This window comes from Bombina bombina, chromosome 8 (assembly GCF_027579735.1).
Source record: "Bombina bombina isolate aBomBom1 chromosome 8, aBomBom1.pri, whole genome shotgun sequence".
In the NCBI taxonomy this organism is placed as follows: domain Eukaryota; kingdom Metazoa; phylum Chordata; class Amphibia; order Anura; family Bombinatoridae; genus Bombina; species Bombina bombina.
In genome coordinates this window covers 320,095,350-320,120,478 of record NC_069506.1, presented here as the reverse complement: position 1 = coordinate 320,120,478, position 25,129 = coordinate 320,095,350, and the positions used below count along the sequence as shown (strand labels likewise).

Below are 25,129 nucleotides of genomic sequence, written 5' to 3'. Positions count from 1 at the left end.
TTTCTGTAACTTAGTTCTTTTTTATTTTTTGTACTTTAGCTAGTTTATTTAATTGTATTTATTTGTAGGAATTGTGTTTAATTAATTTATTGATAGTATAGTGTTAGGTTAATTGTAGGTAATTGTAGGTAGTTTATTTAATTATTTTATTGATAGGGTAGTGTTAGGTTTAATTATATCTTAGGTTAGGATTTATTTTACAGGTACATTTTTTATTATTTTAACTAGGTAACTATTAAATAGTTCTTAACTATTTAATAGCTATTGTACCTGGTTAAAATAATTACAAAGTTGCCTGTAAAATAAATATTAATCCTAAAATAGCTATAATATAATTATAATTTATATTGTAGCTATATTAGGATTTATTTTACAGGTAAGTATTTAGCTTTAAATAGGAATCATTTATTTAATAAGAGTTAATTTATTTCGTTAGATGTAAATTATATTTAACTTAGGGGGGTGTTAGTGTTAGGGTTAGACTTAGCTTTAGGGGTTAATCCATTTATTAGAATAGCGGTGAGGTCCGCTCGGCAGATTAGGGGTTAATAAGTGTAGGCAGGTGTCGGCGACGTTGTGGGGGGCAGATTAGGGGTTAATAAATATAATATAGGGGTCGGCGGTGTTAGGGGTAGCAGATTAGGGGTACATAGGGATAACGTAGGTGGCGGCGCTTTGCGGTCGGAAGATTAGGGGTTAATTATTTTAAGTAGCTGGCGGCGATGTTGTGGGGGGCAGGTTAGGGGTTAATAAATGTAATATAGGGGTCGGCGGGGTTAGGGGCAGCAGATTAGGGGTACATAAGTATAACGTAGGTGGCGGTCGGCAGATTAGGGGTTAAAAAATTTAATCGAGTGGCGGCGATGTGGGGGGAGCTCGGTTTAGGGGTACATAGGTAGTTGATGGGTGTTAGTGTACTTTAGGGTACAGTAGTTAAGAGCTTTATGAACCGGCGTTAGCCAGAAAGCTCTTAACTCCTGCTATTTTCAGGCGGCTGGAATTTTGTCGTTAGAGCTCTAACGCTCACTTCAGAAACGACTCTAAATACCGGCGTTAGAAAGATCCCATTGAAAAGATAGGCTACGCAAATGGCGTAGGGGGATCTGCGGTATGGAAAAGTCGCGGCTGAAAAGTGAGCGTTAGACCCTTTAATCACTGACTCCAAATACCAGCGGGCGGCCAAAACCAGCGTTAGGAGCCTCTAACGCTGGTTTTGACGGCTACCGCCGAACTCCAAATCTAGGCCTAAATTTTTATGTAACAATATTGCTACTCCTGATTTTCTTTTAACACCTGACGCTGCAACGCATTCGCCTACCCATTTACACTTCAATTTGGCAGCTTCAACCATATTAAGGTGTGTTTCCTGTAGCATCACAAGATCAGGATTAAATTTAGCAAGATATTTGATAATTAACTTACGTTTTCTAGGAGACGTGATGCCCCCCACGTTCCAAGAAAGTATATTAATCTTGGATGCCATCAATCCTCAACATAAGATAATATTCCATATCTTTTAGGCTGGGCGTATAACAAAGGGCGGGAGGAGGGGAGAGAAAAAAAAACAAACAAAAAAACAAAAAACAAACAAACACAACATAAGTAAAAAAAAAGGAAAAATCTGCCATCCTGTACCGACATACTGAACCTAAGAGGTATTTAAACTTAGAATAAAAAACATTCAGTTCAAAAAAAATTTTTTTTCCCCTTTTAAAAATATTAATAAACAGTGTGTCCAACCAAGCTATAACTAAAACAATATAACAAATCAAATAACACATCAATCTTGTTCAAAACAGATTTTCATTCTGGTAAGAATTAATTCTCCTAAGATGCTATAGGGTACTGATAAACTCATGGGCCTCTTGGGGATTATTAAAAACTCGCCAAACACCATTCTCTTCCATTACAATCTTTGCAGGGTATACCACCCAAGCTTTAAACCCTTTATCAATAATCTTGGTGCATAACGGGATAATTTGTTTCCTTTTAGTGGACGTTTCTATTGAGAAATCTTGAAACATCAACAACTTGTTTCCTTCAAATACAAATTCCCCTATCTTTCTATATGCTTTTAATACGTCTACCTTATCCTGATATCTAAGAAGTTTGAAAATAGACATTCTACTTCTATTACCCATAGATGTACTTGTTCTACTATATCCAGCTCTATGGGCTCTTTCGACTGCAAGAGGGAGTTGTTGTTCAGGAAAACCTAATGCCTTAGGGAGTAATAAAGAGGTAACTTTAATAAGATCCTCATACTCGGGGGATTCGGGGAGTCCGATAATTCTAATGTTATTCCGCCTGGAGCGATCCTCCAGACGGAATTGTAAACTTGAAATTTTAGCTTCATGGTCTTGCATAAGTTTATCTTGAATATTAACCCGGTCCTCCAAGTCAGAGATCCTATTTTCTGCCTCCCCTATTCTTGAGGCAAATTGCTTAACCTCATTTGACAATGAAACAATGTCTGTAGATATACTGCTAAGCTCTTTCTTAATAATATCAAACTGAGGAGTGAATATGTTGGTTAGTTGCGATACTAAATTACCTGTGTCTAAATGGGCCATACCCCCCTTCACAGAGGGGTCCAATGAGGTGTCTGCACTCCAAACCTTTCTGTCCTTACTTTTTGGCGGCATTATGGGGGAACTCTGTTTCGTATGTATAACAAATCTTTCCATATACCCTGTGATTACAAACAATGGCCTAGATTTAGAGTTCGGCGGTAAAAGGGCTGTTAACGCTCCGCGGGTTTTTTTCTGGCCGCACCATAAATTTAACTCTGGTATCGAGAGTTCAAACAAATGCTGCGTTAGGCTCCAAAAAAGGAGCGTAGAGCATTTTTACCGCAAATGCAACTCTCGATACCAGAGTTGCTTACGGACGCGGCCGGCATCAAAAACGTGCTCGTGCACGATTCTCCCATAGGAAACAATGGGGCTGTTTGAGCTGAAAAAAAACCTAACACCTGCAAAAAAGCAGCGTTCAGCTCCTAACGCAGCCCCATTGTTTCCTATGGGGAAACACTTCCTACGTCTGCACCTAACACCCTAACATGTACCCCGAGTCTAAACACCCCTAACCTTACACTTATTAACCCCTAATCTGCCGCCCCCGCTATCGCTGACCCCTGCATTACACTTTTAACCCCTAATCTGCCGCTCCGTAAACCGCCGCCACCTACGTTATCCCTATGTACCCCTAATCTGCTGCCCTAACATCGCCGACCCCTATGTTATATTTATTAACCCCTAATCTGCCCCCCACAACGTCGCCGACACCTACCTACACTTATTAACCCCTAATCTGCCGAGCGGACCTGAGCGCTACTATAATAAAGTTATTAAGCCCTAATCCGCCTCACTAACCCTATCATAAATAGTATTAACCCCTAATCTGCCCTCCCTAACATCGTCGACACCTACCTTCAATTATTAACCCCTAATCTGCCGACCGGAGCTCACCGCTATTCTAATAAATGTATTAACCCCTAAAGCTAAGTCTAACCCTAACACTAACACCCCCCTAAGTTAAATATAATTTTTATCTAACGAAATAAATTAACTCTTATTAAATAAATAATTCCTATTTAAAGCTAAATACTTACCTGTAAAATAAATCCTAATATAGCTACAATATAAATTACATTTATATTATAGCTATTTTAGGATTAATATTTATTTTACAGGCAACTTTGTAATTATTTTAACCAGGTACAATAGCTATTAAATAGTTAAGAACTATTTAATAGTTACCTAGTTAAAATAATTACAAATTTACCTGTAAAATAAATCCTAACCTAAGATATAATTAAACCTAACACTACCCTATCAATAAAATAATTAAATAAACTACCTACAATTACCTACAATTAACCTAACACTACACTATCAATAAATTAATTAAACACAATTGCTACAAATAAATAACATTAAATAAACTATCTAAAGTACAAAAAATAAAAAAGAACTAAGTTACAGAAAATAATAAAATATTTACAAACATAAGAAAAATATTACAACAATTTTAAACTAATTACACCTACTCTAAGCCCCCTAATAAAATAACAAAGCCCCCCAAAATAAAAAATTCCCTACCCTATTCTAAAATACAAATATTACAAGCTCTTTTACCTTACCAGCCCTGAACAGGGCCCTTTGCGGGGCATGCCCCAAGAATTTCAGCTCTTTTGCCTGTAAAAAAAAACATACAATACCCCCCCCCAACATTACAACCCACCACCCACATACCCCTAATCTAACCCAAACCCCCCTTAAATAAACCTAACACTACCCCCCTGATGATCTTCCTACCTTGTCTTCACCATGCCAGGTTCACCGATCCGTCCTGGCTCCAAGATCTTCATCTAACCCAAGCGGGGGCTAGACATCCACTGAAGAAGTCCAGAAGAGGGTCCAAAGTCTTCCTCCTATCCGGCAAGAAGAGGACATCCGGACCGGCAAACATCTTCTCCAAGCGGCATCTTCTATCTTCTTCCATCCGATGACGACCGGCTCCATCTTGAAGACCTCCAGCGCGGATCCATCCTCTTCTTCCGACGACTAGACGACGAATGACGGTTCCTTTAAGGGACGTCATCCAAGATGGCGTCCCTCGAATTCCGATTGGCTGATAGGATTCTATCAGCCAATCGGAATTAAGGTAGGAATTTTCTGATTGGCTGATGGAATCAGCCAATCAGAATATAGTTCAATCCGATTGGCTGATCCAATCAGCCAATCAGATTGAGCTCGCATTCTATTGGCTGTTCCGATCAGCCAATAGAATGCGAGCTCAATCTGATTGGCTGATTGGATCAGCCAATCGGATTGAACTATATTCTGATTGGCTGATTCCATCAGCCAATCAGAAAATTCCTACCTTAATTCCGATTGGCTGATAGAATCCTATCAGCCAATCGGAATTCGAGGGACGCCATCTTGGATGACGTCCCTTAAAGGAACCGTCATTCGTCGTCTAGTCGTCGGAAGAAGAGGATGGATCCGCGCTGGAGGTCTTCAAGATGGAGCCGGTCGTCATCGGATGGAAGAAGATAGAAGATGCCGCTTGGAGAAGATGTTTGCCGGTCCGGATGTCCTCTTCTTGCCGGATAGGAGGAAGACTTTGGACCCTCTTCTGGACTTCTTCAGTGGATGTCTAGCCCCCGCTTGGGTTAGATGAAGATCTTGGAGCCAGGACGGATCGGTGAACCTGGCATGGTGAAGACAAGGTAGGAAGATCATCAGGGGGGTAGTGTTAGGTTTATTTAAGGGGGGTTTGGGTTAGATTAGGGGTATGTGGGTGGTGGGTTGTAATGTTGGGGGGGGGTATTGTATGTTTTTTTTTACAGGCAAAAGAGCTGAAATTCTTGGGGCATGCCCCGCAAAGGGCCCTGTTCAGGGCTGGTAAGGTAAAAGAGCTTGTAATATTTGTATTTTAGAATAGGGTAGGGAATTTTTTATTTTGGGGGGCTTTGTTATTTTATTAGGGGGCTTAGAGTAGGTGTAATTAGTTTAAAATTGTTGTAATATTTTTCTTATGTTTGTAAATATTTTATTATTTTCTGTAACTTAGTTCTTTTTTATTTTTTGTACTTTAGATAGTTTATTTAATGTTATTTATTTGTAGCAATTGTGTTTAATTAATTTATTGATAGTGTAGTGTTAGGTTAATTGTAGGTAATTGTAGGTAGTTTATTTAATTATTTTATTGATAGGGTAGTGTTAGGTTTAATTATATCTTAGGTTAGGATTTATTTTACAGGTAAATTTGTAATTATTTTAACTAGGTAACTATTAAATAGTTCTTAACTATTTAATAGCTATTGTACCTGGTTAAAATAATTACAAAGTTGCCTGTAAAATAAATATTAATCCTAAAATAGCTATAATATAAATGTAATTTATATTGTAGCTATATTAGGATTTATTTTACAGGTAAGTATTTAGCTTTAAATAGGAATTATTTATTTAATAAGAGTTAATTTATTTCGTTAGATAAAAATTATATTTAACTTAGGGGGGTGTTAGTGTTAGGGTTAGACTTAGCTTTAGGGGTTAATACATTTATTAGAATAGCGGTGAGCTCCGGTCGGCAGATTAGGGGTTAATAATTGAAGGTAGGTGTCGACGATGTTAGGGAGGGCAGATTAGGGGTTAATACTATTTATGATAGGGTTAGTGAGGCGGATTAGGGCTTAATAACTTTATTATAGTAGCGCTCAGGTCCGCTCGGCAGATTAGGGGTTAATAAGTGTAGGTAGGTGTCGGCGACGTTGTGGGGGGCAGATTAGGGGTTAATAAATATAACATAGGGGTCGGCGATGTTAGGGCAGCAGATTAGGGGTACATAGGGATAACGTAGGTGGCGGCGGTTTACGGAGCGGCAGATTAGGGGTTAAAAGTGTAATGCAGGGGTCAGCGATAGCGGGGGCGGCAGATTAGGGGTTAATAAATATAACATAGGGGTCGGCGATGTTAGGGGTAGCAGATTAGGGGTACATAGGGATAACGTAGGTGGCGGCGATTTGCGGTCGGAAGATTAGGGGTTAATTATTTTAAGTAGCTTGCGGCGACGTTGTGGGGGGCAAGTTAGGGGTTAATAGATATAATACAGGGGTCGGCGGTGTTAGGGGCAGCAGATTAGGGGTACATAAGTATAACGTAGGTGGCGGTCGGCAGATTAGGGGTTAAAAATTTGAATCGAGTGGCGGCGATGTGGGGGGACCTCGGTTTAGGGGTACATAGGTAGTTTATGGGTGTTAGTGTACTTTAGGGTACAGTAGTTAAGAGCTTTAGAAACCGGCGTTAGCCAGAAAGCTCTTAACTCCTGCTATTTTCAGGCGGCTGGAATCTTGTCGTTAGAGCTCTAACGCTCACTGCAGAAACGACTCTAAATACCAGCGTTAGAAAGATCCCATTGAAAAGATAGGCTACGCAAATGGCGTAGGGGGATCTGCGGTATGGAAAAGTCGCGGCTGAAAAGTGAGCGTTAGACCCTTTCCTGACTGACTCCAAATACCAGCGGGCGCCCAAAACCAGCGTTAGGAGCCTCTAACGCTGGTTTTGACGGCTACCGCCGAACTCTAAATCTAGGCCAATATGTGCAAAGCTGCAAATGCAGCGAGAGAGAAAGAAAAAAAGAAAAAGAAATAACATGTGCAATAAAACCAAAAAAGAAAAGAAAACTCTGTGTAGTCTCTGTGTATTCAAATCCAAAGAGAACAAATGACTCTTTGAGTGAGAGCAAAAATAAAGAAAAAAACCCAGTATTAGTACAGTTTCAGCTGTGAAGGTGGTTTTTTTTTTTTTTTTTGTGTGACTTTTTAACCGATGTGTAGAGAATAGGTTAACAGTGATATTAGGGCCTGTTGGCTTTAACAATTATGGTTATGGGAAGCGAGCACCAGTGTAATTAAATAATTATAGTATGCAGATAGATATTAGTATGGAGTAAACCCCTTTCTCTAAAGAGATTTTTACCAATATATTTTTGACAGAATAATGTATTATCTCTCAAGCTAGACACTGATCTAGACAAGAAGAGAAGGAAAGACCCCTAGGAAAATCTATAATGAAAAAAAACAAGCAAACATCCATTTACATTAGCCAACATTAAGCAGTCCTTTGATAGACATTAAATCTTTTTTCTCCTCCTCTCCTTCTCCTCTCCAGCCTCTCCCCTCCTATCTCCTCTTTCTTCTTCTTACTCTTGGTCTGCAAATAAACATACAATCCACAGAACAGGTAAAGTGGGGAACAGAGAGTCAGAGGATACCAAAGTCCTGCAACAAGTACGCTGCACAAAAGGCCTCCAAATGACTTAGACGAGATCAAGTAAAACAAAGTTACCACAACCAAAGCAAAAGTCAAGTAGAATGCTGATTCTCCTTATATCTCAGGATTCACTTTCATGCATTAATAAGGGCAGTGATAGGTATAACCAGCTCCGTCATGCTGTAGTATCAGGTACCAGAATACCCCATATTCATTCTTGTAAAGCACTTCCCCCAGATATTACCCAGAGACTCAGGTAGGAATAGGCCTAAGTTAGCAAGTGCAATATAGGTAATCAATGAGGGTTTCTTGTCACTGGCTCACTTCGGGTCAAAACCCCTTTAACAAAAAAAGTCAGTGCCTCAGCTTAAATGCAGATCTCAACCCCCAAAGCACAAGATGTACAGGGAGTATATGCCCATAGGCTAGGTATGCCTTACCAGCAGCTTATAAACTTTTGGCAGTCCGCCTGGGAAAAACAGCAAAGGGGAAAGTCGGCGTCTCCTCACACCTTCAATCAACCAGGTGAGACACTCTTCACCGCGAGGAGGGAGCGCTGCCCGCCGATCTCTCAACGGACAAACTACCCCCTCCTACCAGTGGCTATTCCAAACAGTGAGTCCGACCGCTTCACGGGCAAAGATCCAGCTTACCCGCCTTTGACGCCCCTCTTCTCCACTCTGCAGGGCTCCTCTGAGGTGATTGCGGTATCCACCGCCGGGCTTTACCGCCAGTACCAGGGCTTCCTCTGCACAGGCGTAGACGCCGCCTGTTAGCCTGCAACGGACCCCAGCGATTCTGGGTCACGCAGGCAAGTAGATGCTGTGGGAGATTTTCTTGCTCCTATTCTCCAGAGCACCCGAGCTGTGCAGTAACAGCGTGTCTAACAGCTCCGCCCCCACCGGAAGTCTCCAGTCTAGAATTCTATATGATCGCCTTATAGGGATCTTCCTGATTCTCTAGAAGAACTCATCAATTTATGTATCAAGTTAGATGCTCGTTACTCTGAGCGTCTCCATGAACGTGACCGTAACAGAAGATCCTTTATCAAACCAACTTTCCGTCCTATGTCTCGTTCACCAAACCTTCCTGCTCCGAGTACCTCTATCTCTGAATCAAGTGAACCCATGGAGGTTGGTGCAATTAAGTTATCTGAAGCTGAACTTCTCAGAAGGCGTAATCTTGGACTATGTCTTTACTGTGGTATTAAGGGGCATTTGTTAAAAGATTGTCCAACCCGTCCAGTAAAAGCCAGGGCTTAACTCCAGAAAGAGGGACTGAATTAAGCCAAAGATCTTTTCCTACCCTCAATCCCAAGCTGTTTGTTCCAGTCACCTTCCGTTTTGGCAACACCAAGTTCCAGGTTCAAGCACTCATCGATTCTGGAGCTGCAGGAATGTTTATGGATTCGGATTTTGTCAATTCCTTTTGGCTTCCTTTGCTTTCCAAGAGCCAAGTAATTAAGGTCACTACTGTCAGTGGTCAACCCTTAGGTTCTGGAATCATTCAATATTCTACGATACCACTTCTTATGTCTGTAGGAGTACTTCATTCAGAAACCATCTGTTTTGACATCATCTCCTCTCCTCAGTTTCCTTTAATTTTGGGACTTCCTTGGCTACAACTTCATGATCCGGTTTTCTCCTGGTCTAAAGGGGAACTTGTTACTTGGGGATCTTCTTGTTTCAAACAATGTCTTCAGAATACTCCCAAACCTTCTAGTACTGTTGTGGCAGTTTTGGACATTCCTGATTCTTTGCCTGTACAATATCATTCTTTTTGTGATGTCTGGACATTGCTTGTTTGATAACTCTATTGGTTAACCCTTATCTGCCTGATTACACGTTGCTGGACATTGCTTGCTTGATTACTCTACTGGTTAACCCCTACCTGCCTGATTACACGTTGCTGGATATTGCTTGCTTGATTACTCTACTGGTTAACCCCTACCTGCCTGATTACACGTTGCTGGATATTGCTTGTTTGATTACTCTTTTGGTTAACCCTATCTACACGAAGTTTCTTCTCCTGACCCTGCTGTGCCAACTTCCAGTCTATTTCAGTGAGTATATTACTGTAGCTGTTGCAGGGTCAGCTCCTGGTATATACTCACAGTGCTAGGGTGTTACAAACCTCATTCTAGCATTTGGGTCTAACTCTGGACTTAACCTATCCTGACACTTCTGTCCAATAGGTACTATAAAATATACTGAACAATATATACCCAGTGGGTTAAAATAAGAGTGGTAAAGTTCAGTTTATTATTGTGGTGATTAGTACACTGTAGGAATAATGCTAGTAGAGAATATAATAGTATTAATAACCAATGTACTAGTTGGATAATGGAGCAACCAAGTGAGCCCACTGTATAATACAGCTACACTAGATATAACCCATCATAACTATCAAGTACAATTATTGTATTGCTGAATAATATAGAGAGCAAGAACAAATGTGGGATATTTATAAAAATACACAATACACTATCTATTAGGTGTATAAATATTCTTGACTACAAACAGTGAATTCCTACAGTTGGATTTACTTAATAGGTATATATGGATGTACGTAATGGTAATAACTTCGGATATCCTATACCTTGGAAATAGAGGCTTATTTTCCCTTTCAGTGTCTTACGCTTAAAGTGGTGCTCATATCTGGAGAATCACCACAAATAATTCTAGAGTAATACGGACTGCACCAGGGTGCTGAAATTACCAGAATAAATTAATGTGGCTTTAAATGCAACAACTATATGTTTTACAACAGACACTTTACACAGTAATATATAAATAATCTATTGGATTGTACATATTGTCTCATGGTAATAAGCGCCGGTCTATTTGGACCAAGTAATAGGTTATGATATTCTATTCTCAATTGTTATTACTCATACCTATGAGGATGTTTAATAAAAGTAGTATTCTAAATGCTTCACGTTTTTCTTAACAATGGTATTGAGCCAGTGCATATAATAATGGTTACCTGCTGAGACAACCACTTATAAGCTATCCGTAATACTATTAGCTTAGAATTGCATTAAAGTTTGTTCCGGATATTTGTGGGTTAATAATATGGCAACATAATAGCCCCCTAGCAAATCACCACTTTAATTATATACCATGAGTACTAGTTTTATTTTACGGTTAGCAACATATTTCTATAGAGAGGCAAGTTAAAGTATATTCTGCTATTAAAAAAAGGAGATCACACATCCCCAGCCTCCCTGACATGTTTCGCCTTTTTGACAAAGCCGGAAGGCGAAACATGTCAGGGTGTTTGGGGATTATATTTTTTATATTTTTGCATTTTTGTCCTTGGTTGAAATATTTTTTTACTTCTCTTTCATTTTATTACTATTCTTTCACCAATTCAAATCATTATTTTGGAGGGATCACAACTATATTGGACTCTATTTAAATAATCACTTGGATCTTCACTTGGATATTTTACACTATAACCTCACTGAATCTGGAATTACAAGTTACTCTCTACTCACAGGAACATTTTGTGACTTTTCAAAGGATCACGGCCACGACCCTGCTGGGTGCCGATTGCTGTATTTGAGAACTGATAAGGTGTAGTACTGCTTTAGTGGTACTCTCTTCGTACATTTATATAGTATATATATAGATTTATTCTCATCATACCAGCCTTTGTACACTGTGCTGATACACATGGATCCATGTTAATGTACGATTATTGTTTTATTGTCTAAACTGTTTTTATTTATTGTTTTATTGCCAACATTTTATTGTCATTTATTAAACATTGCTACTACCTATTCATATCCTAGCCCACTCAGTTGAGGCACTCATGCTACATTCATATAATCTTAGTGTTCTTTACATATGAACACACATGTGTACACCTTTGAGCCCTTCCCAGTCCAACACCATGTCATTTACCATATCCCTTTAAATTACTAATAAAAAAACCTTTACATTACATTCATTATGTATGTATGTGTGTGTGAAATACATTATTTTGTTATATTTTACGTATTTTGCTATACTTTTATACTAGCCATAACACTACTTTAGGTCTCCAGGTGCTCTAACTTTTTAAGCGTTATTATTGTGCTTGTACGTTACACATAACTCAATGCCTGTAATATAAGTGATATTAGCTTGGCCCCTCTATCCATTGAAAGTACAAACACCTGATGATAATAATAATAATAATAAATTTTCCCCCAAAAAAATGTTGGTTGTGCTAACATTTTCTGGTTAATATCTTTAAACAATGGGGCCCATTTATCAAGATCAAACACAAAATTCTCACTCTGACATACAAAGCCCTCAACTGCACTGCTCCCCCCTATATCTCAGATCTTGTCTCCAGATACTCTCCCTCCCATCCCCTTTGCTCTGCTCAAGACCTCCTACTCTCCTCCTCTCTTGTCACCTCATCACACTCCCGTTTACAGGACTTCTCCAGACTGGCTCCCATCTTGTGGAACTCTCTGCCTCATTCCACAAGACTCTCTTCTAGTTTTAAAAGCTTCAAGTGCTCCCTAAAGACTCTACTGTTCAGGGATGCATACAACCTATGCTAACCTTACTTTATACCAGTTCCTCTCCTCCATTGCTATCCCCTGAACCCCCCTAGCATGTAAGCTTAAGAGTCCAGCTGTTTGTTGATCACCTTCTCAAGAGCTGACTACAACAGTGCAACTCTTGGCAGGGCCCTCTACCCATTTGATCCCTATAACTGTTTTTTTTTTGTACTCCGCCTTTGTTAATAGCGCTGCGGAATACAAGCGAATCCATTCGCTTGTATTATCAGAATGATCACTATTCTTAGCGTAGGGTAAGGTTGACACCCAGACAGTATTTTACTGGCATGGACAGTATTTTTAAGGTTCAGGTCAAACTTAAAAATAAAGATTAAATATAGAAATAAGATGCTATCATGGAAAAAAACTATTCTGTGTTAAAATCCAAGTATAAACCATTGTACTAGATCTGATTAGTCTATGTTTCTGGATCTTATCAAAAACCCTAATATTCCACCAAATATTCAGAAACTGTTCATCCCATCAACCTGATACATCCCATTAAAATAGTAAGTAGTTATTGGTGTTATTAAACTTTTTTTTAATTCTTGTACATACTTACTGTTACTTGTAAATACATTTAGTTATTATATAATTTATGTATGTGTCTGTATCTCTTAAAACAAGTTAATTTAACCTCCTGTTTGCTAGTGCAACTGAATTACTGTGTTGTGAAATGATGTAGGTCTAAAAAGTGTCACCAACATGAAAAATGTGGAAAGCTCTGCCTTAAAGAAACACTTTTCCAGATTTGGGCCACATTGGATCATGATACTTGGAGTTTCAGGGAGATTGCAATCCATTTGCTGGCATCAGGGAGCCGCTATTACAATCAGGGAGACCCCCTGAACTTCAGGGAGAGTTGGGATGTCTGACACTGGGACAATTACCTCTGTCCTTCAGGGGTTAACAATACACATTGCAATGGGGGTTTAATTTTAGAATTGACATGCTTTACAGCAGCATTTTTCAGGTTAAACAAATTTCATTTGGAATAAATAAAGCAAGAGAAGGCATCTGGAACTCATGGGCAAAATACAATAGATAATTAGGAAGAGATAAAGACTGGCACACAGAGAAGTAGAGTTTCGCCTTTTTACAATTATTTATTCATAAACACATTTGACCTCATATGGTATTGCTTAGTTCAGTGATTCAGTTGACAAAATCACAAGAGCATTGTATTAAGCATTTTCCATACTGTAACAAATTTGTTATTTTGTCAGCTGCATATAAATTACTTGATTCAATACCATTTACTTACTTGATCAAATTCAATGTTTTTCATCAATTCTTCATTATTATATTAAACCTTATGGTTGTGTATTTGCACCAAGTAATAGTTTGGGGTTTCTGTTAATTGAACTGACTAGATAGCAGCAATAGGGGATATTGAAGGTTATTATATTTTCTGCAAAATGCACATTGTACGGAGAGATGTTCAAAAAACAAAATGGCGGCCACATGACATTATTCCCTCATCAGCAAAACAAAGCAATTGCACGTTTTTACTAAAGCATAAGGTATATGCAGAGACATAATAGTAACACGCGCGCTCAGCTACAGCAACAACTGACTTCTAACTGTGCCCTATAGCGTCTGAGAAACCTTCAGCGACATTTTTATTTGGGGCAAAGGTTTCGAGCCATTAATTATACCAGAATATCCATCAATCACACATAGACTGTATGGTTAAACAAATACATACAGGACGATTATTATAAGAGAAATACATTACTGTTCCAATATAGTTAATAAAAACACTTAGTGGAAAGAGAAATAATAATTATTTTGCCCAATTCAAAAATGGCCACATGACAGTCGCATTATGCTGCAGTACAACCGCCTTTGTATGCAGAAGATTCCAGAAGGCCGTGGTCGTTTCCATGAGACGTCAGTGATGAGTGCTGTGATTGGTCTATTTGCTGTGACGTAGCGGTCTTCACGACGCCGGATTCTGGAAGCTTCTCAAGCTGTATATAAACTCGCCGGCTTCTTTTTCCTTTCTCAGTCACCATCAGCAACTCGGAGGCGGCGAACAGTTCAAGTAATCCTCATCCTAACGCCCTTCACGCAGAACAGGTACAAAGGGGGGTAAATGGTCTTTTAAAATATACAATAGAGAGGTTTGAATATAATATGTTCCTAGAACTAGTTTTATAGTTTGTGTTGTAGTGTTTGCATGCCTATTAAAATAGATTTCCCCCCCAGATAGTTGTAGGTGAATTTATACAGGCAAACGTGTGTGTTCGTATTTTTATATATAATTAACTCTGTATGTGTATGTTCGGTTAATTATTTAGATAGAGATATATATGTACTTTTTTTATTTTTTCCATTGCGTGAAAACCCTTAAGGCGTAGTCCTATATATTTTTTGTTTTTAAACAGTGTTTTACACTCCTAATACTACACCAGGGCCTATTGAATACGTCTTAATGGGTATTTCTACTCCCCGCCGCAATTTTAGCTCCTACGGTCACGTGTCCTTCAGTACAAGATGGCCGACCACCCTCATGGTGGAAACAAAATGGCTGAAGTGTGGTAGCCTACGCCTATGTGCTGTATTTAATTTTAAGTGGGCTGCAAGAAATATTAATTAGTATGGATGTTATGGCAGATTCTTTAATTTTTTTTCATGTTAACTAATGGCTTTTTTTTTTGAAGATGAGCATTGGATTACTCTATTGTGAGTAAACTGTAACCTCAAAATTAAACTTGCATAGTTCCACATGCAGTTTTTAAATGTATTTTCAATTTTCTTAAATTACCTGATTTGCTTTGTTCTTATGCTTGTTAAGAAGCATATGCTAAGCAATGCACTACACATCTTTGCCCCTTGTTATTGGCTCTCCTAATGTGTTCAGCTAGCTTCCAGCAGTGCATTGCTGCTCCTTTCTTGAAGGAAATTGTGAATGAGGATATATGGATATATATATAAATATATATTTAAAACGTTATGCTGTCATGTCCCTTTTAAGCATATGAGAACTCTATCTAATGTATTCTAAGTTTATGGATGTAGTGCCTTGTTTGCAAACATCCTCCTTTCACTGGCTTGATCTAGAACAGGATGTTTGCCTGTTTTTCAGTGTTAAATGTTTCCTTGTGGCGTCAATAGCCAACTATGCCACCAATGTGTGCATAAATTGGTATTTCTTCCACTAAGTATTAGATTCAGAATCTGTTTATAATGGTGTACTTGGGCACATAGAATACGGTTTTATAATTTTAGGTTGTGACTGCATGATCAAGCTCGGCAAACCAAAATGCTTATGAGACATCTCTTGGTTAATAGGTATATGAAATGATGTAATTCAGTTTTGTAGTGCCGTTTGCACTATAATACAAAACGTAATGATCAATGTCTTTAAATCTTACCGTTTTTGATGCTTGCTTAGATACTAACGTTTTTTATTATTATTCAGAGCATGTACTTTTCTAATTCCTATTTTTATTCATTCTCACTATCTATTTGACAACAGGAATGTAAAGCTTAGACAGCCCATTTTTGGTTGAGCACCTGGGTAGTACTAGCTGATTGTTGGCTAAATATCCAGAGTGCTGAACCAAAAATGGACTGTCTCCTGAGCTTAAAGGGACATTCCAGTCAAAATTTAAATGCATATAGATTAATTGCATCTTTGAATAGAAAGATATTTGCAATATACATATATTGGCAAGAATGCTTGCAGTAAGTTATCGCTATTTCAGTGTTACCATTTTTCTGTGCACGTGAAGCATTGCTAGATATTATCAATGCACCAGCATTTTAAGTACTGCAGGTGCTCAGAACATTGGTGGGGCTTTTATCATGTCAGCAATTGCAAAAGTGAGTCATTGCCAGATGGTATAAGCATCATATCCTCTCTGCAAGTGCTGTGTTTAAAATGCTAGTGCATGGTGCATACTTAAATACACTTTTGAAACTGCTATAACTTATTAGTAGCATTTTTGTTAAAACATGTATATTACAAAATGCTTCTATTCAATACTTAAGCACGAGCATGTGGATTCCAATTTTGGCTGGAATGTCCCTTTAACATTCCTGGTTTTTAAATAGATGGCAAAAGAACAAAAAATGGTGATGTGAGTAAATTAGAGCATGAAACTCAATCTGACTCATGAGAGAAACTTGGGTTTAGTGTCACTTTAATCTGATATAATGCTACATAACTGTCGCAATGATGAATATGATTCCAAAGCCATTCGTAGTTTCCACCAGATGTTACACAACATATGATGGTTAGTACCTTCCTTGGATGTCTGAGCGACTAAACTGCTTATCTTTGAATAAGGCAAGATCTGCATTGAAAGAAATGTATAGCAGTCTTAAATTATTTTATATTTTTTTGTCACAGAAACCATGTCTAAGGGACCAGCAGTTGGAATTGATCTTGGAACCACATACTCCTGTGTGGGTGTCTTTCAACATGGAAAGGTTGAAATCATTGCCAATGACCAAGGCAACAGGACAACACCAAGCTATGTGGCCTTCACAGATACTGAAAGGCTGATTGGAGATGCAGCCAAGAATCAAGTTGCCATGAACCCAACAAACACAGTTTTTGGTAAGTTTAGTTTACTAGTAGCTCTTTGTGACTGATGTCAAAATGGTGGGAAGATTTTGTATTGCTAACTCAAATTTCTTTTAGATGCCAAACGTCTCATTGGTCGCAGATTTGAAGATACTGTTGTACAGTCTGATATGAAGCACTGGCCATTCAACGTTATTAGTGATGGTGGAAGGCCCAAGGTCGAAGTAGATTACAAAGGAGAGTGCAAATCTTTCTACCCAGAGGAAATCTCTTCAATGGTATTGACAAAAATGAAGGAGATTGCTGAAGCTTATCTTGGCAAGGTAAGTCTTGATTGCTATCAATTGGATTTAAACTCCCTTTGTGTGTCTGCCCCACACACCCTAGAGCCTAAGCAAATGCTTCACGTCAAATTTGGCAGCATTCCGAAATCCTTATTTACAGGATTTGAATTTAGGTAGCATGTGGTAAAGCCACAAGGTGGCTAATGTCCATTTAATAAAATTGTTTTTTTTCTTCACAATCTTTATTTGCAGACAGTGTCAAATGCAGTTATTACTGTACCAGCCTACTTCAATGACTCCCAGCGTCAAGCTACAAAGGATGCTGGCACAATTTCTGGCCTCAATGTATTGAGAATCATTAATGAGCCAACTGCTGCAGCTATTGCTTATGGCTTGGACAAGAAGGTAAGTACAGTAACAGTTAGCTCTGTGGGTCGCTATGATGAACATGATTCCAAAGCCATTCGTAGTTTCCACCAGATGTCGAAAGACACATGATGGCTTATTACCTTCCTTGGATGTCTGAGCGATCTTTCAGTGCTATTAAAAGCTAAATTTTATTTGGCGCAGATCTAGAATTAGGATATAGAGAATCAGTGCATGCATGTGTAACTTACAATTAAAAATGTGTTCAGGCCATAAATTGCTCCATTGCTTGCCTTACTGAAATTTGTCAAGACAAAAATCTACTACATATTTCAAATATCCAATTCTGTTGGTCGTTTAAAGGATTGACTCAATTTAATGATTCAGGCATACAATTTGAAATAACTCAATATAATCTGATATTGCTTCATTATCTTGATATCCTTTATTGAGCAGCTATGCACTATTTTGAGCTAACTGAACATTAAAGGTACATGAAACCCAACATTTCTTTAATGAATCAGATTACAATTTTCTAATTTACTTCTATTCGTTGAAGGAGCAGCACTAATGGTTTCTAACTGTATATATATATATATTATAAAAAAATAAATCTTCCAATCGGCTAGAACGTAGGTTCTCTGCTCCAGCGCTTGCCTAGACACTTCTTTCAGTACATAAGAGAAGGAAGCACATTGAATAAAAGTAAATTGGAAAGTTGTTTAACCCTTGAGTGCTAAGCTGATTTAAGTTTACCTTTCCAATGGTGGGTCTTGGGGGTCTGTAGATGTTTCTAAGCAGCATGCCCCCTTTCCCTATACTTTATTATAAATTGTTAGTTGAGCGGTGACATCATGGTGCAAAATGGGAAGCCCCAGCGATGCCTGATTGCCGGGGTGGGAGCCCCTAGATCTCAATTTTAAAAGGGACAGTAAACCCCAAAATTCTTATATTGAATACTTTTTTTTTTTTTTTTTAGTTTCCAGTTTACTTCTATTAAATTTGTATCGTTCTCATGTTTTGTTGAAGGGATACCTAGGTATGCACATGCCTGAAGCCCTACATGACAGGAAATAGTGCTGCCATCTAGTGCTCCTGCTAATGTATAACAGCTGCCATATAGGGTTGTGCACACCCATGAGCTTACATCCTGTCTCCAACAAACAAAACCAAAAAGAATGTAATAAAAGTAAAATGGAAAGTGGTTTAAAATTGCATGCTCTTATCTGAAGCAGAATTTTGGGGGGTTTCTGTCCCTTTAAGCCAATAGTATGTGCAGTTAGCTCCTGAGCCTACCTAGGGATACCAAGATAATTAAGCAAGCTGTCAAATTGTATGCTATCTGAATCACTAAATTATTGGGTTTCCTGTCCCTTAATGGGACACTGAACACTATTTTATTTCAGAGCACGCAACTTTCTAATTTACTCCTATTCTCGCTATCTGTTCAGCATACTGGACAGCACTTTGGTGCATACATTCACCCACTAACAATCAGCAAGAACCCAGGTTGTTCACCACAAATGGGCCAACATCTAACTTTCTTGCTATTCAAATAAAGATACCAAGAGAATGAAGAAAATGTGATAATAGGAGTAAGTTAGAAAGCTCTATCTGAATAAAAAAAACCCATTTTGGTTCAGTGTCTCTAAGAGTACCCCCGACGCCTGTGTTATTGTGAAGTTGTTAATGCAACCTTTCTACAAAACCTTCACAATGGAGATAGTAACAATATACAAGGCTAGGAAATGTGGATTAGTACTATATGGAATAAGTGTACTGAATTTTATTCTAGGTTGGAGCAGAAAGAAATGTGCTGATCTTTGATCTTGGTGGTGGCACTTTTGATGTTTCCATACTTACTATTGAGGATGGTATCTTTGAAGTAAAATCTACAGCTGGTGACACCCACTTGGGTGGCGAAGACTTTGATAACCGCATGGTAAATCACTTTGTTGCCGAATTCAAGAGAAAGCACAAGAAAGATATCATTGACAATAAGAGAGCTGTTCGCCGTCTCCGCACTGCCTGTGAGCGTGCAAAGCGCACCCTGTCCTCCAGCACTCAGGCCAGCATTGAAATAGATTCTTTGTATGAAGGAATTGATTTTTATACCTCAATCACCAGAGCTCGATTTGAAGAACTCAATGCTGATCTTTTCAGAGGCACTTTAGATCCTGTTGAAAAATCACTTCGTGATGCTAAACTTGACAAGTCTCAGATTCATGATATTGTGTTGGTTGGTGGGTCCACTCGTATACCTAAAATTCAGAAGCTTCTCCAGGATTTCTTCAATGGAAAGGAGCTAAACAAGAGCATTAACCCTGATGAGGCTGTGGCTTATGGTGCAGGTATGTATCATGACATCTTGTAGCACTTAACTGTAAAGTCTTAAATTGTAAGTGATCACTAATTACAGATCACTCCAGGGAAACACTGTTTCACTCCATTGCCTTTAGCACATTAGGTCCAGTTGACTTGGTTGCTATGATGAATATGATTCCAAAGCCATTCGTAGTTTCCACCAGATGTCGCAAGACATGTGATGGCTTACCTTCCTTGGATGTCTGAGCGACTGAAGTTCAAGGGACTTGTTTTGATTGGAAAAGTTACACATTGAACCATAATTGAATTTTTTTTTTTCCCCTTGCAGCTGTCCAGGCTGCCATCTTGTCTGGTGACAAGTCAGAGAATGTGCAAGATCTCCTTCTACTTGACGTCACCCCTCTATCGCTGGGTATTGAGACTGCTGGTGGTGTGATGACCACATTAATCAAACGTAATACAACCATTCCCACAAAACAGACACAGACCTTCACAACTTACTCAGATAATCAGCCTGGTGTCTTGATTCAGGTAAATATTTGCATCTTGTTTTGAGGCGCTTGTCTCACTGGTCAGTATATGGTTTAACTTACGAGATGTCTGTCTCTATAGGTATATGAGGGAGAGCGTGCCATGACAAAGGATAACAATCTTTTGGGAAAATTTGAGTTGACAGGCATTCCTCCAGCTCCACGTGGTGTTCCTCAAATTGAGGTGACATTTGACATTGATGCCAATGGTATCCTGAATGTGTCTGCTGTAGATAAGAGCACTGGAAAGGAAAACAAGATCACAATCACAAATGACAAAGGTAATTCAATTTACAGAAATTCCCCTATTGGTCGCAATGATGAACATGATTCCAAAGCCATTCGTAGTTTCCACCAGATGTCGAAAGACACATGATGGCTTAGTACCTTCCTTGGATGTCTGAGCGACTGTTGCGTTGTAATGAATTATGTTAATTAAAGTACACTAAAATTGTATTTTCAATGACTTGTTATACCAGCTGCAGAGTATAAAAGCAATTTTCTGGTTTAGTTGTGTTTATGAAGCAGCTGCGTTTTTTTTTTTTACACCACAGCCTATTACAGTTGGTTGAGCTTCAGGTAATGTCATAGCTCATTATGTTATCACTTTGTGTACACACTTGCTTCCTTGTCTTTGTAAAACTAAAGCTCAATACACGGAACCATGGAACATTTTATCTTATTACTTAACTATCCTGCACCCCACTGAGTTTAATTTCTTCTGCTGGCTGTTTCCTTAGGCTATTCAGTAGCTGAGACCCAAGTATCAAAACTTTCAGTATAGGTTGGGGAACTAAGCGAAAATTACACTCAGCCGCTAAAACAATCTGAATGGGAGTATTTTTTGGGGGGGTGAACTGTCCCTTTAAGTGTTAAAGATTGGCACTGACTTATGGACCCATTTCTGTCTTAGTGTTTTTTTAAAAAAAAACAAAAAAAAAACAAAGTGGTTGTGAACTCTCCCTTTTATAATTCAGATCCAGACATTTCAAATGAAGTTTAAATTATATTATGCATTACAACTGATAAATTATAGATTTAAAATTCCCCACTCAGTTGCCCACTTATTTTTTTTTTTTTTATCACTGGCTCATGTTAAACTATTGTGAGTAGTTTTGCCAGAAGACAAGTTTCAGTCTTAACTAGTCAAATTATAAACAAATGCCGTTGTCAACAGGTCGTCTCAGCAAGGAAGACATTGAGCGTATGGTTCAAGAGGCTGAAAAGTACAAAGCAGAAGATGAGAAACAGAGGGACAAAGTTTCATCCAAGAATTCATTGGAGTCCTACGCATTCAACATGAAAGCAACCGTTGAAGATGAAAAACTACAAGGGAAAATTAGTGATGAAGACAAACAAAAAATACTGGATAAATGCAATGAGGTCATCAGCTGGCTGGATAAGAACCAGGTGAGTAAGGCAATAACTCAAAGTCGCTATGATGAACGTGATTCCAAAGCCATTCGTAGTTTCCACCAGATGTCGGAAGACACATGATGGCTTACTACCTTCCTTGGATGTCTGAGCGACATGCTTCTTAAATGCACTAAATTATTGAAGTTACAAAAAACTAAATTTTTAACTTAGCTAAACAGGCTAATTTTTCACTAACTAGCATGAGCTTATAGGCTCTAACATTTAGTGATACAAATATTCCCTGAGCCTTGTGAAACATGGAAGTTGAGTTTTTTTTTTTTTTTTTTTTTTTTTTTTTCTCCCAGACTGCTGAGAAGGATGAATTTGAGCATCAACAGAAGGAGCTGGAGAAGGTGTGCAACCCAATAATCACCAAGCTGTATCAGGGTGCAGGTGGCATGCCAGGAGGAATGCCAGGTGGCTTCCCAGGTGCTGGTGGTGCTCCATCAGGTGGTGCATCATCTGGCCCCACCATTGAAGAAGTTGACTAAAGTTGGATGCATTCTTTATGGGTCCATCTAATTAAACCTAGGATGCAAGTTTCTATCAATGGCTGTTCAAAAGTTTTTCCATGTAATTTATTGTTTAAACTTTTTAAGGGCATTGTTAATACTTGAATTCACTCCATAATGTTGGTTAAAAGAACACCGTTGCACTTTATCTGTTCTGAAACAAATTTGGGTCCAAAAGAATAAATTTATTTAATTGGCTGACTTTGACTTGTGGTTTCTTAAATTACGTTTATATGAAACTTTAAAAACATCTAAATGTCTGTCATGGTAACTGCATGCATTGTATAATACTGTATTGGTGATCAGAATGTGCTTCAAGCCTTAACCACCTTATGTACAAATCCATGTGTATAATTTCTCAGCTTCCTTCCTAGAGGCAGCAAAAAAATAAGTGTGTGTGTATATATATATATATTCTATCCGCTGTCACTTTTCTAGTTTGGCTTGTCTTAAAACTGAGGCATTGCATAATGGATACCCCAGGTTAATTACAAGGGCATTGTGTCACTAAGTGATCAGGGTCAAGTGCCTCCATTTTATAAGATTCCTGATGTGTTGCATGTGCTGGCATCTAGTTGGTCATGCTACACTTTCTAGAAAATAAAGCTTAGATACTAGCATGCTGGTAACGGGCTCACTGGATGCCTCAGGAGTAAGGCAGTCCAGCAAATAACCAAAATAGTGCCCCAATGTCATGTGATTGCTGAGCCAGTCAGTGTGGCATGTTAAATGCGCCCATACATTTCACACACTTTAAGGATGGTAACTGAGGTAAAACCTTGGTCCATTGAGCATCAGTTCATGAATTTACCCGTGGCACCAATTTTTTTTTTTTTAATTGCAGAATTAAACAAATTCAGATAATGCATGTATCTAGTTTTGTCTTTCTAATAAGTTGTCTAATATAAAATATCACCTCCCTTCCCTCCATCCACAGTCATTCTTTCTCTACGTTAGAGCAAGGAAGTGGTAAGGTTTAGGTGTTAAAAGAAGATTCCTCAAGCAAGATTTTATTTTTCAGCAGTGCAAGATTGTTCTGCTTTGTCCTAGGGTGTAGCCGTAGTCCATATCGCTCTTCAGTAGAGCAGTGGTGGCTTTCAAGCATTGGGAACTTGTGGGGGTAAAATCCTCAATGAGCCTCCCATGTAGTTATTGCTACCCTAATGCTGAAGCCTGAGTAAGATTACTCAGCCTTTCTCTTTTCTTTATGCACAATGAGTCCACAGATCATCTTAATTACTAATGGGATACTCACCTCCTGGTCAGCAGGAGGTGGCAAAGAGCAGCAGAGCTGTTAAATAGCTCCTCCAAGCCATTCTTTGCCTACATATAATTCTCACTGCGCCTCCTATACATTTATGCTGCCCTTATCCTGATGGCCTAAGCACACTTAAAGGGTTATGAAACCCAAATTTTTTTTTTTCATGAGTTAGAAAGCATGTCATTTTAAAACCCTTTCTAATTTACTATTTTGCTTCATTCTCTTTATCACTTGCTGAAAAGCATATCTAGATATGCTCAGTAGCTGCTTATTGGTTGCTGCACATAAAGGCCTTGTGTGATTGGCTCACACATGTACATTGCTATTTCTTCAGCAAAGGATATCTAAAGAATTGAGCAAATTATATAATAGAAGTAAATTGGAAAGTTGTTTAAAATTGCATGCCCTATCTGAATCATGAAAGTTTAATTTTGACTAGACTGTCCCTTTAACTAAGGCTTTATCATTTTCCACAGGGAGGGAGAGGACCTGCTGAGCTGCCCTGCAGAATACAAAGGTAAGTGCTAAAAAAAATGTATTCTGGTCTGTAGCACACAGAGGATTCAGGACAGGAAGTATAGCACTTTACTGGGACATATCTCCTATAGTTTAAAGAGGATTATCTGGCAGCATTTTAATGGCAGGCACTGGGGCCGAGGAGAGTGGCTTTCTGGGGGCACTTAATCCGAGCTGGATACAAGAGGGATATGCCCTAAAACAGAGGGCTGAACCTCTTAAGATATGTGAGCGCCTTCAGCAAGTTTTAACTGGCTTCAGTCTGGGTTTCTAATTTTACTGTTTAAAATTTAGAGACAGTAATATTTTATCTGTTCTTCTTTATAACAAGAATGTCACTGTTTTATTTGTTTAACCCATCCTTTGTGTTTTAGGATGGAACAAGAACACACAAAAAATTAGATACTCTTTTAATTTAAAGAGACTGTAACGTTGGTCAGTTTTTATTACTAATAAATCCTATGGACAGGGAGTACACCAGGGCTTTCAATGGCAACTAGCTGTCTACTTTGCTACAGTCACTAGTGCGACAGCATATTGGTCTGATGCTACTAGTCAAACTCCCCTGGATAAAGATCTAGGATAATAGCTTTCGAGTTGGCTAATTCCTTTCAAATTCTTCCTTTCAAGTTATCAAATTAGGAGCATAGGTTTCAGGGTTCTGTTCCAGCTCAGTTTTATGGTTATACCTTCTATGGATGTATGCTCTGAGTTTAAGCTTTTAGCGATTCCTTATAAGGGTAAGACCTTGTTTGTATCTGGCTTGACAAAAATATCTTTTGGAATTTATAGAATTTCAACAAAAAATTAAACACCGCATGAAGGACATACCCCTGATTCGGGGATCGGATCTTGTAGAGGGCAGAATTCCCGTCTTCACTCAGGCTTGGGTTTATGTTCAGGATCCCTGTGCAATAGAAACAGTGTTCCAGGGACACAAATCAGAGATCAAAGAGTTTTCCTCTCAGACAGGTTTCTGTTTTCAAGATTATCTGCAGATCAGATGAGTTCTTACACTGTGTAGGAGACCTCTCAGACCTGGG

General features: G+C 38.6%; 1 protein-coding gene and 5 non-coding genes across 6 annotated transcripts; all 6 read left to right on the top strand.

The window, feature by feature from the left end:
- Positions 1-14,274: 14,274 nt before the first annotated feature.
- HSPA8 (heat shock protein family A (Hsp70) member 8) lies at positions 14,275-22,510 on the top strand. Its single transcript, XM_053691527.1, has 9 exons — positions 14,275-14,421; positions 16,700-16,909; positions 16,994-17,199; positions 17,413-17,565; positions 19,322-19,877; positions 20,180-20,382; positions 20,464-20,662; positions 21,559-21,791; positions 22,103-22,510. The coding sequence occupies exons 2-9, from the start codon at positions 16,705-16,707 to the stop codon at positions 22,286-22,288; spliced, it is 1,941 nt and encodes a 646-aa protein (XP_053547502.1). The 5' UTR covers positions 14,275-14,421; positions 16,700-16,704; the 3' UTR covers positions 22,289-22,510.
- LOC128639287 (small nucleolar RNA SNORD14) lies at positions 16,518-16,612 on the top strand. Its single transcript, XR_008399157.1, has one exon. It is a non-coding gene; the product is annotated as a small nucleolar RNA SNORD14 (small nucleolar RNA).
- On the top strand, positions 17,595-17,690 carry LOC128639353 (small nucleolar RNA SNORD14). The gene has a single exon (XR_008399201.1). It is a non-coding gene; the product is annotated as a small nucleolar RNA SNORD14 (small nucleolar RNA).
- LOC128639288 (small nucleolar RNA SNORD14) lies at positions 20,009-20,101 on the top strand. The gene has a single exon (XR_008399158.1). It is a non-coding gene; the product is annotated as a small nucleolar RNA SNORD14 (small nucleolar RNA).
- Positions 20,694-20,789, top strand: LOC128639284 (small nucleolar RNA SNORD14). The gene has a single exon (XR_008399155.1). It is a non-coding gene; the product is annotated as a small nucleolar RNA SNORD14 (small nucleolar RNA).
- On the top strand, positions 21,815-21,910 carry LOC128639286 (small nucleolar RNA SNORD14). The gene has a single exon (XR_008399156.1). It is a non-coding gene; the product is annotated as a small nucleolar RNA SNORD14 (small nucleolar RNA).
- Positions 22,511-25,129: the final 2,619 nt, after the last annotated feature.

Excerpts from the sequence above, each read along its gene's own strand:
- HSPA8 (XM_053691527.1), top strand. The coding sequence starts at position 16,705 with ATGTCTAAGGGACCAGCAGTTGGAATTGATCTTGGAACCACATACTCC. Across the intron at positions 17,200-17,412 it reads CTGAAGCTTATCTTGGCAAG|ACAGTGTCAAATGCAGTTAT; the intron begins GTAAGTCTTGAT and ends CTTTATTTGCAG. Across the intron at positions 21,792-22,102 it reads GCTGGCTGGATAAGAACCAG|ACTGCTGAGAAGGATGAATT; the intron begins GTGAGTAAGGCA and ends TTTTTCTCCCAG.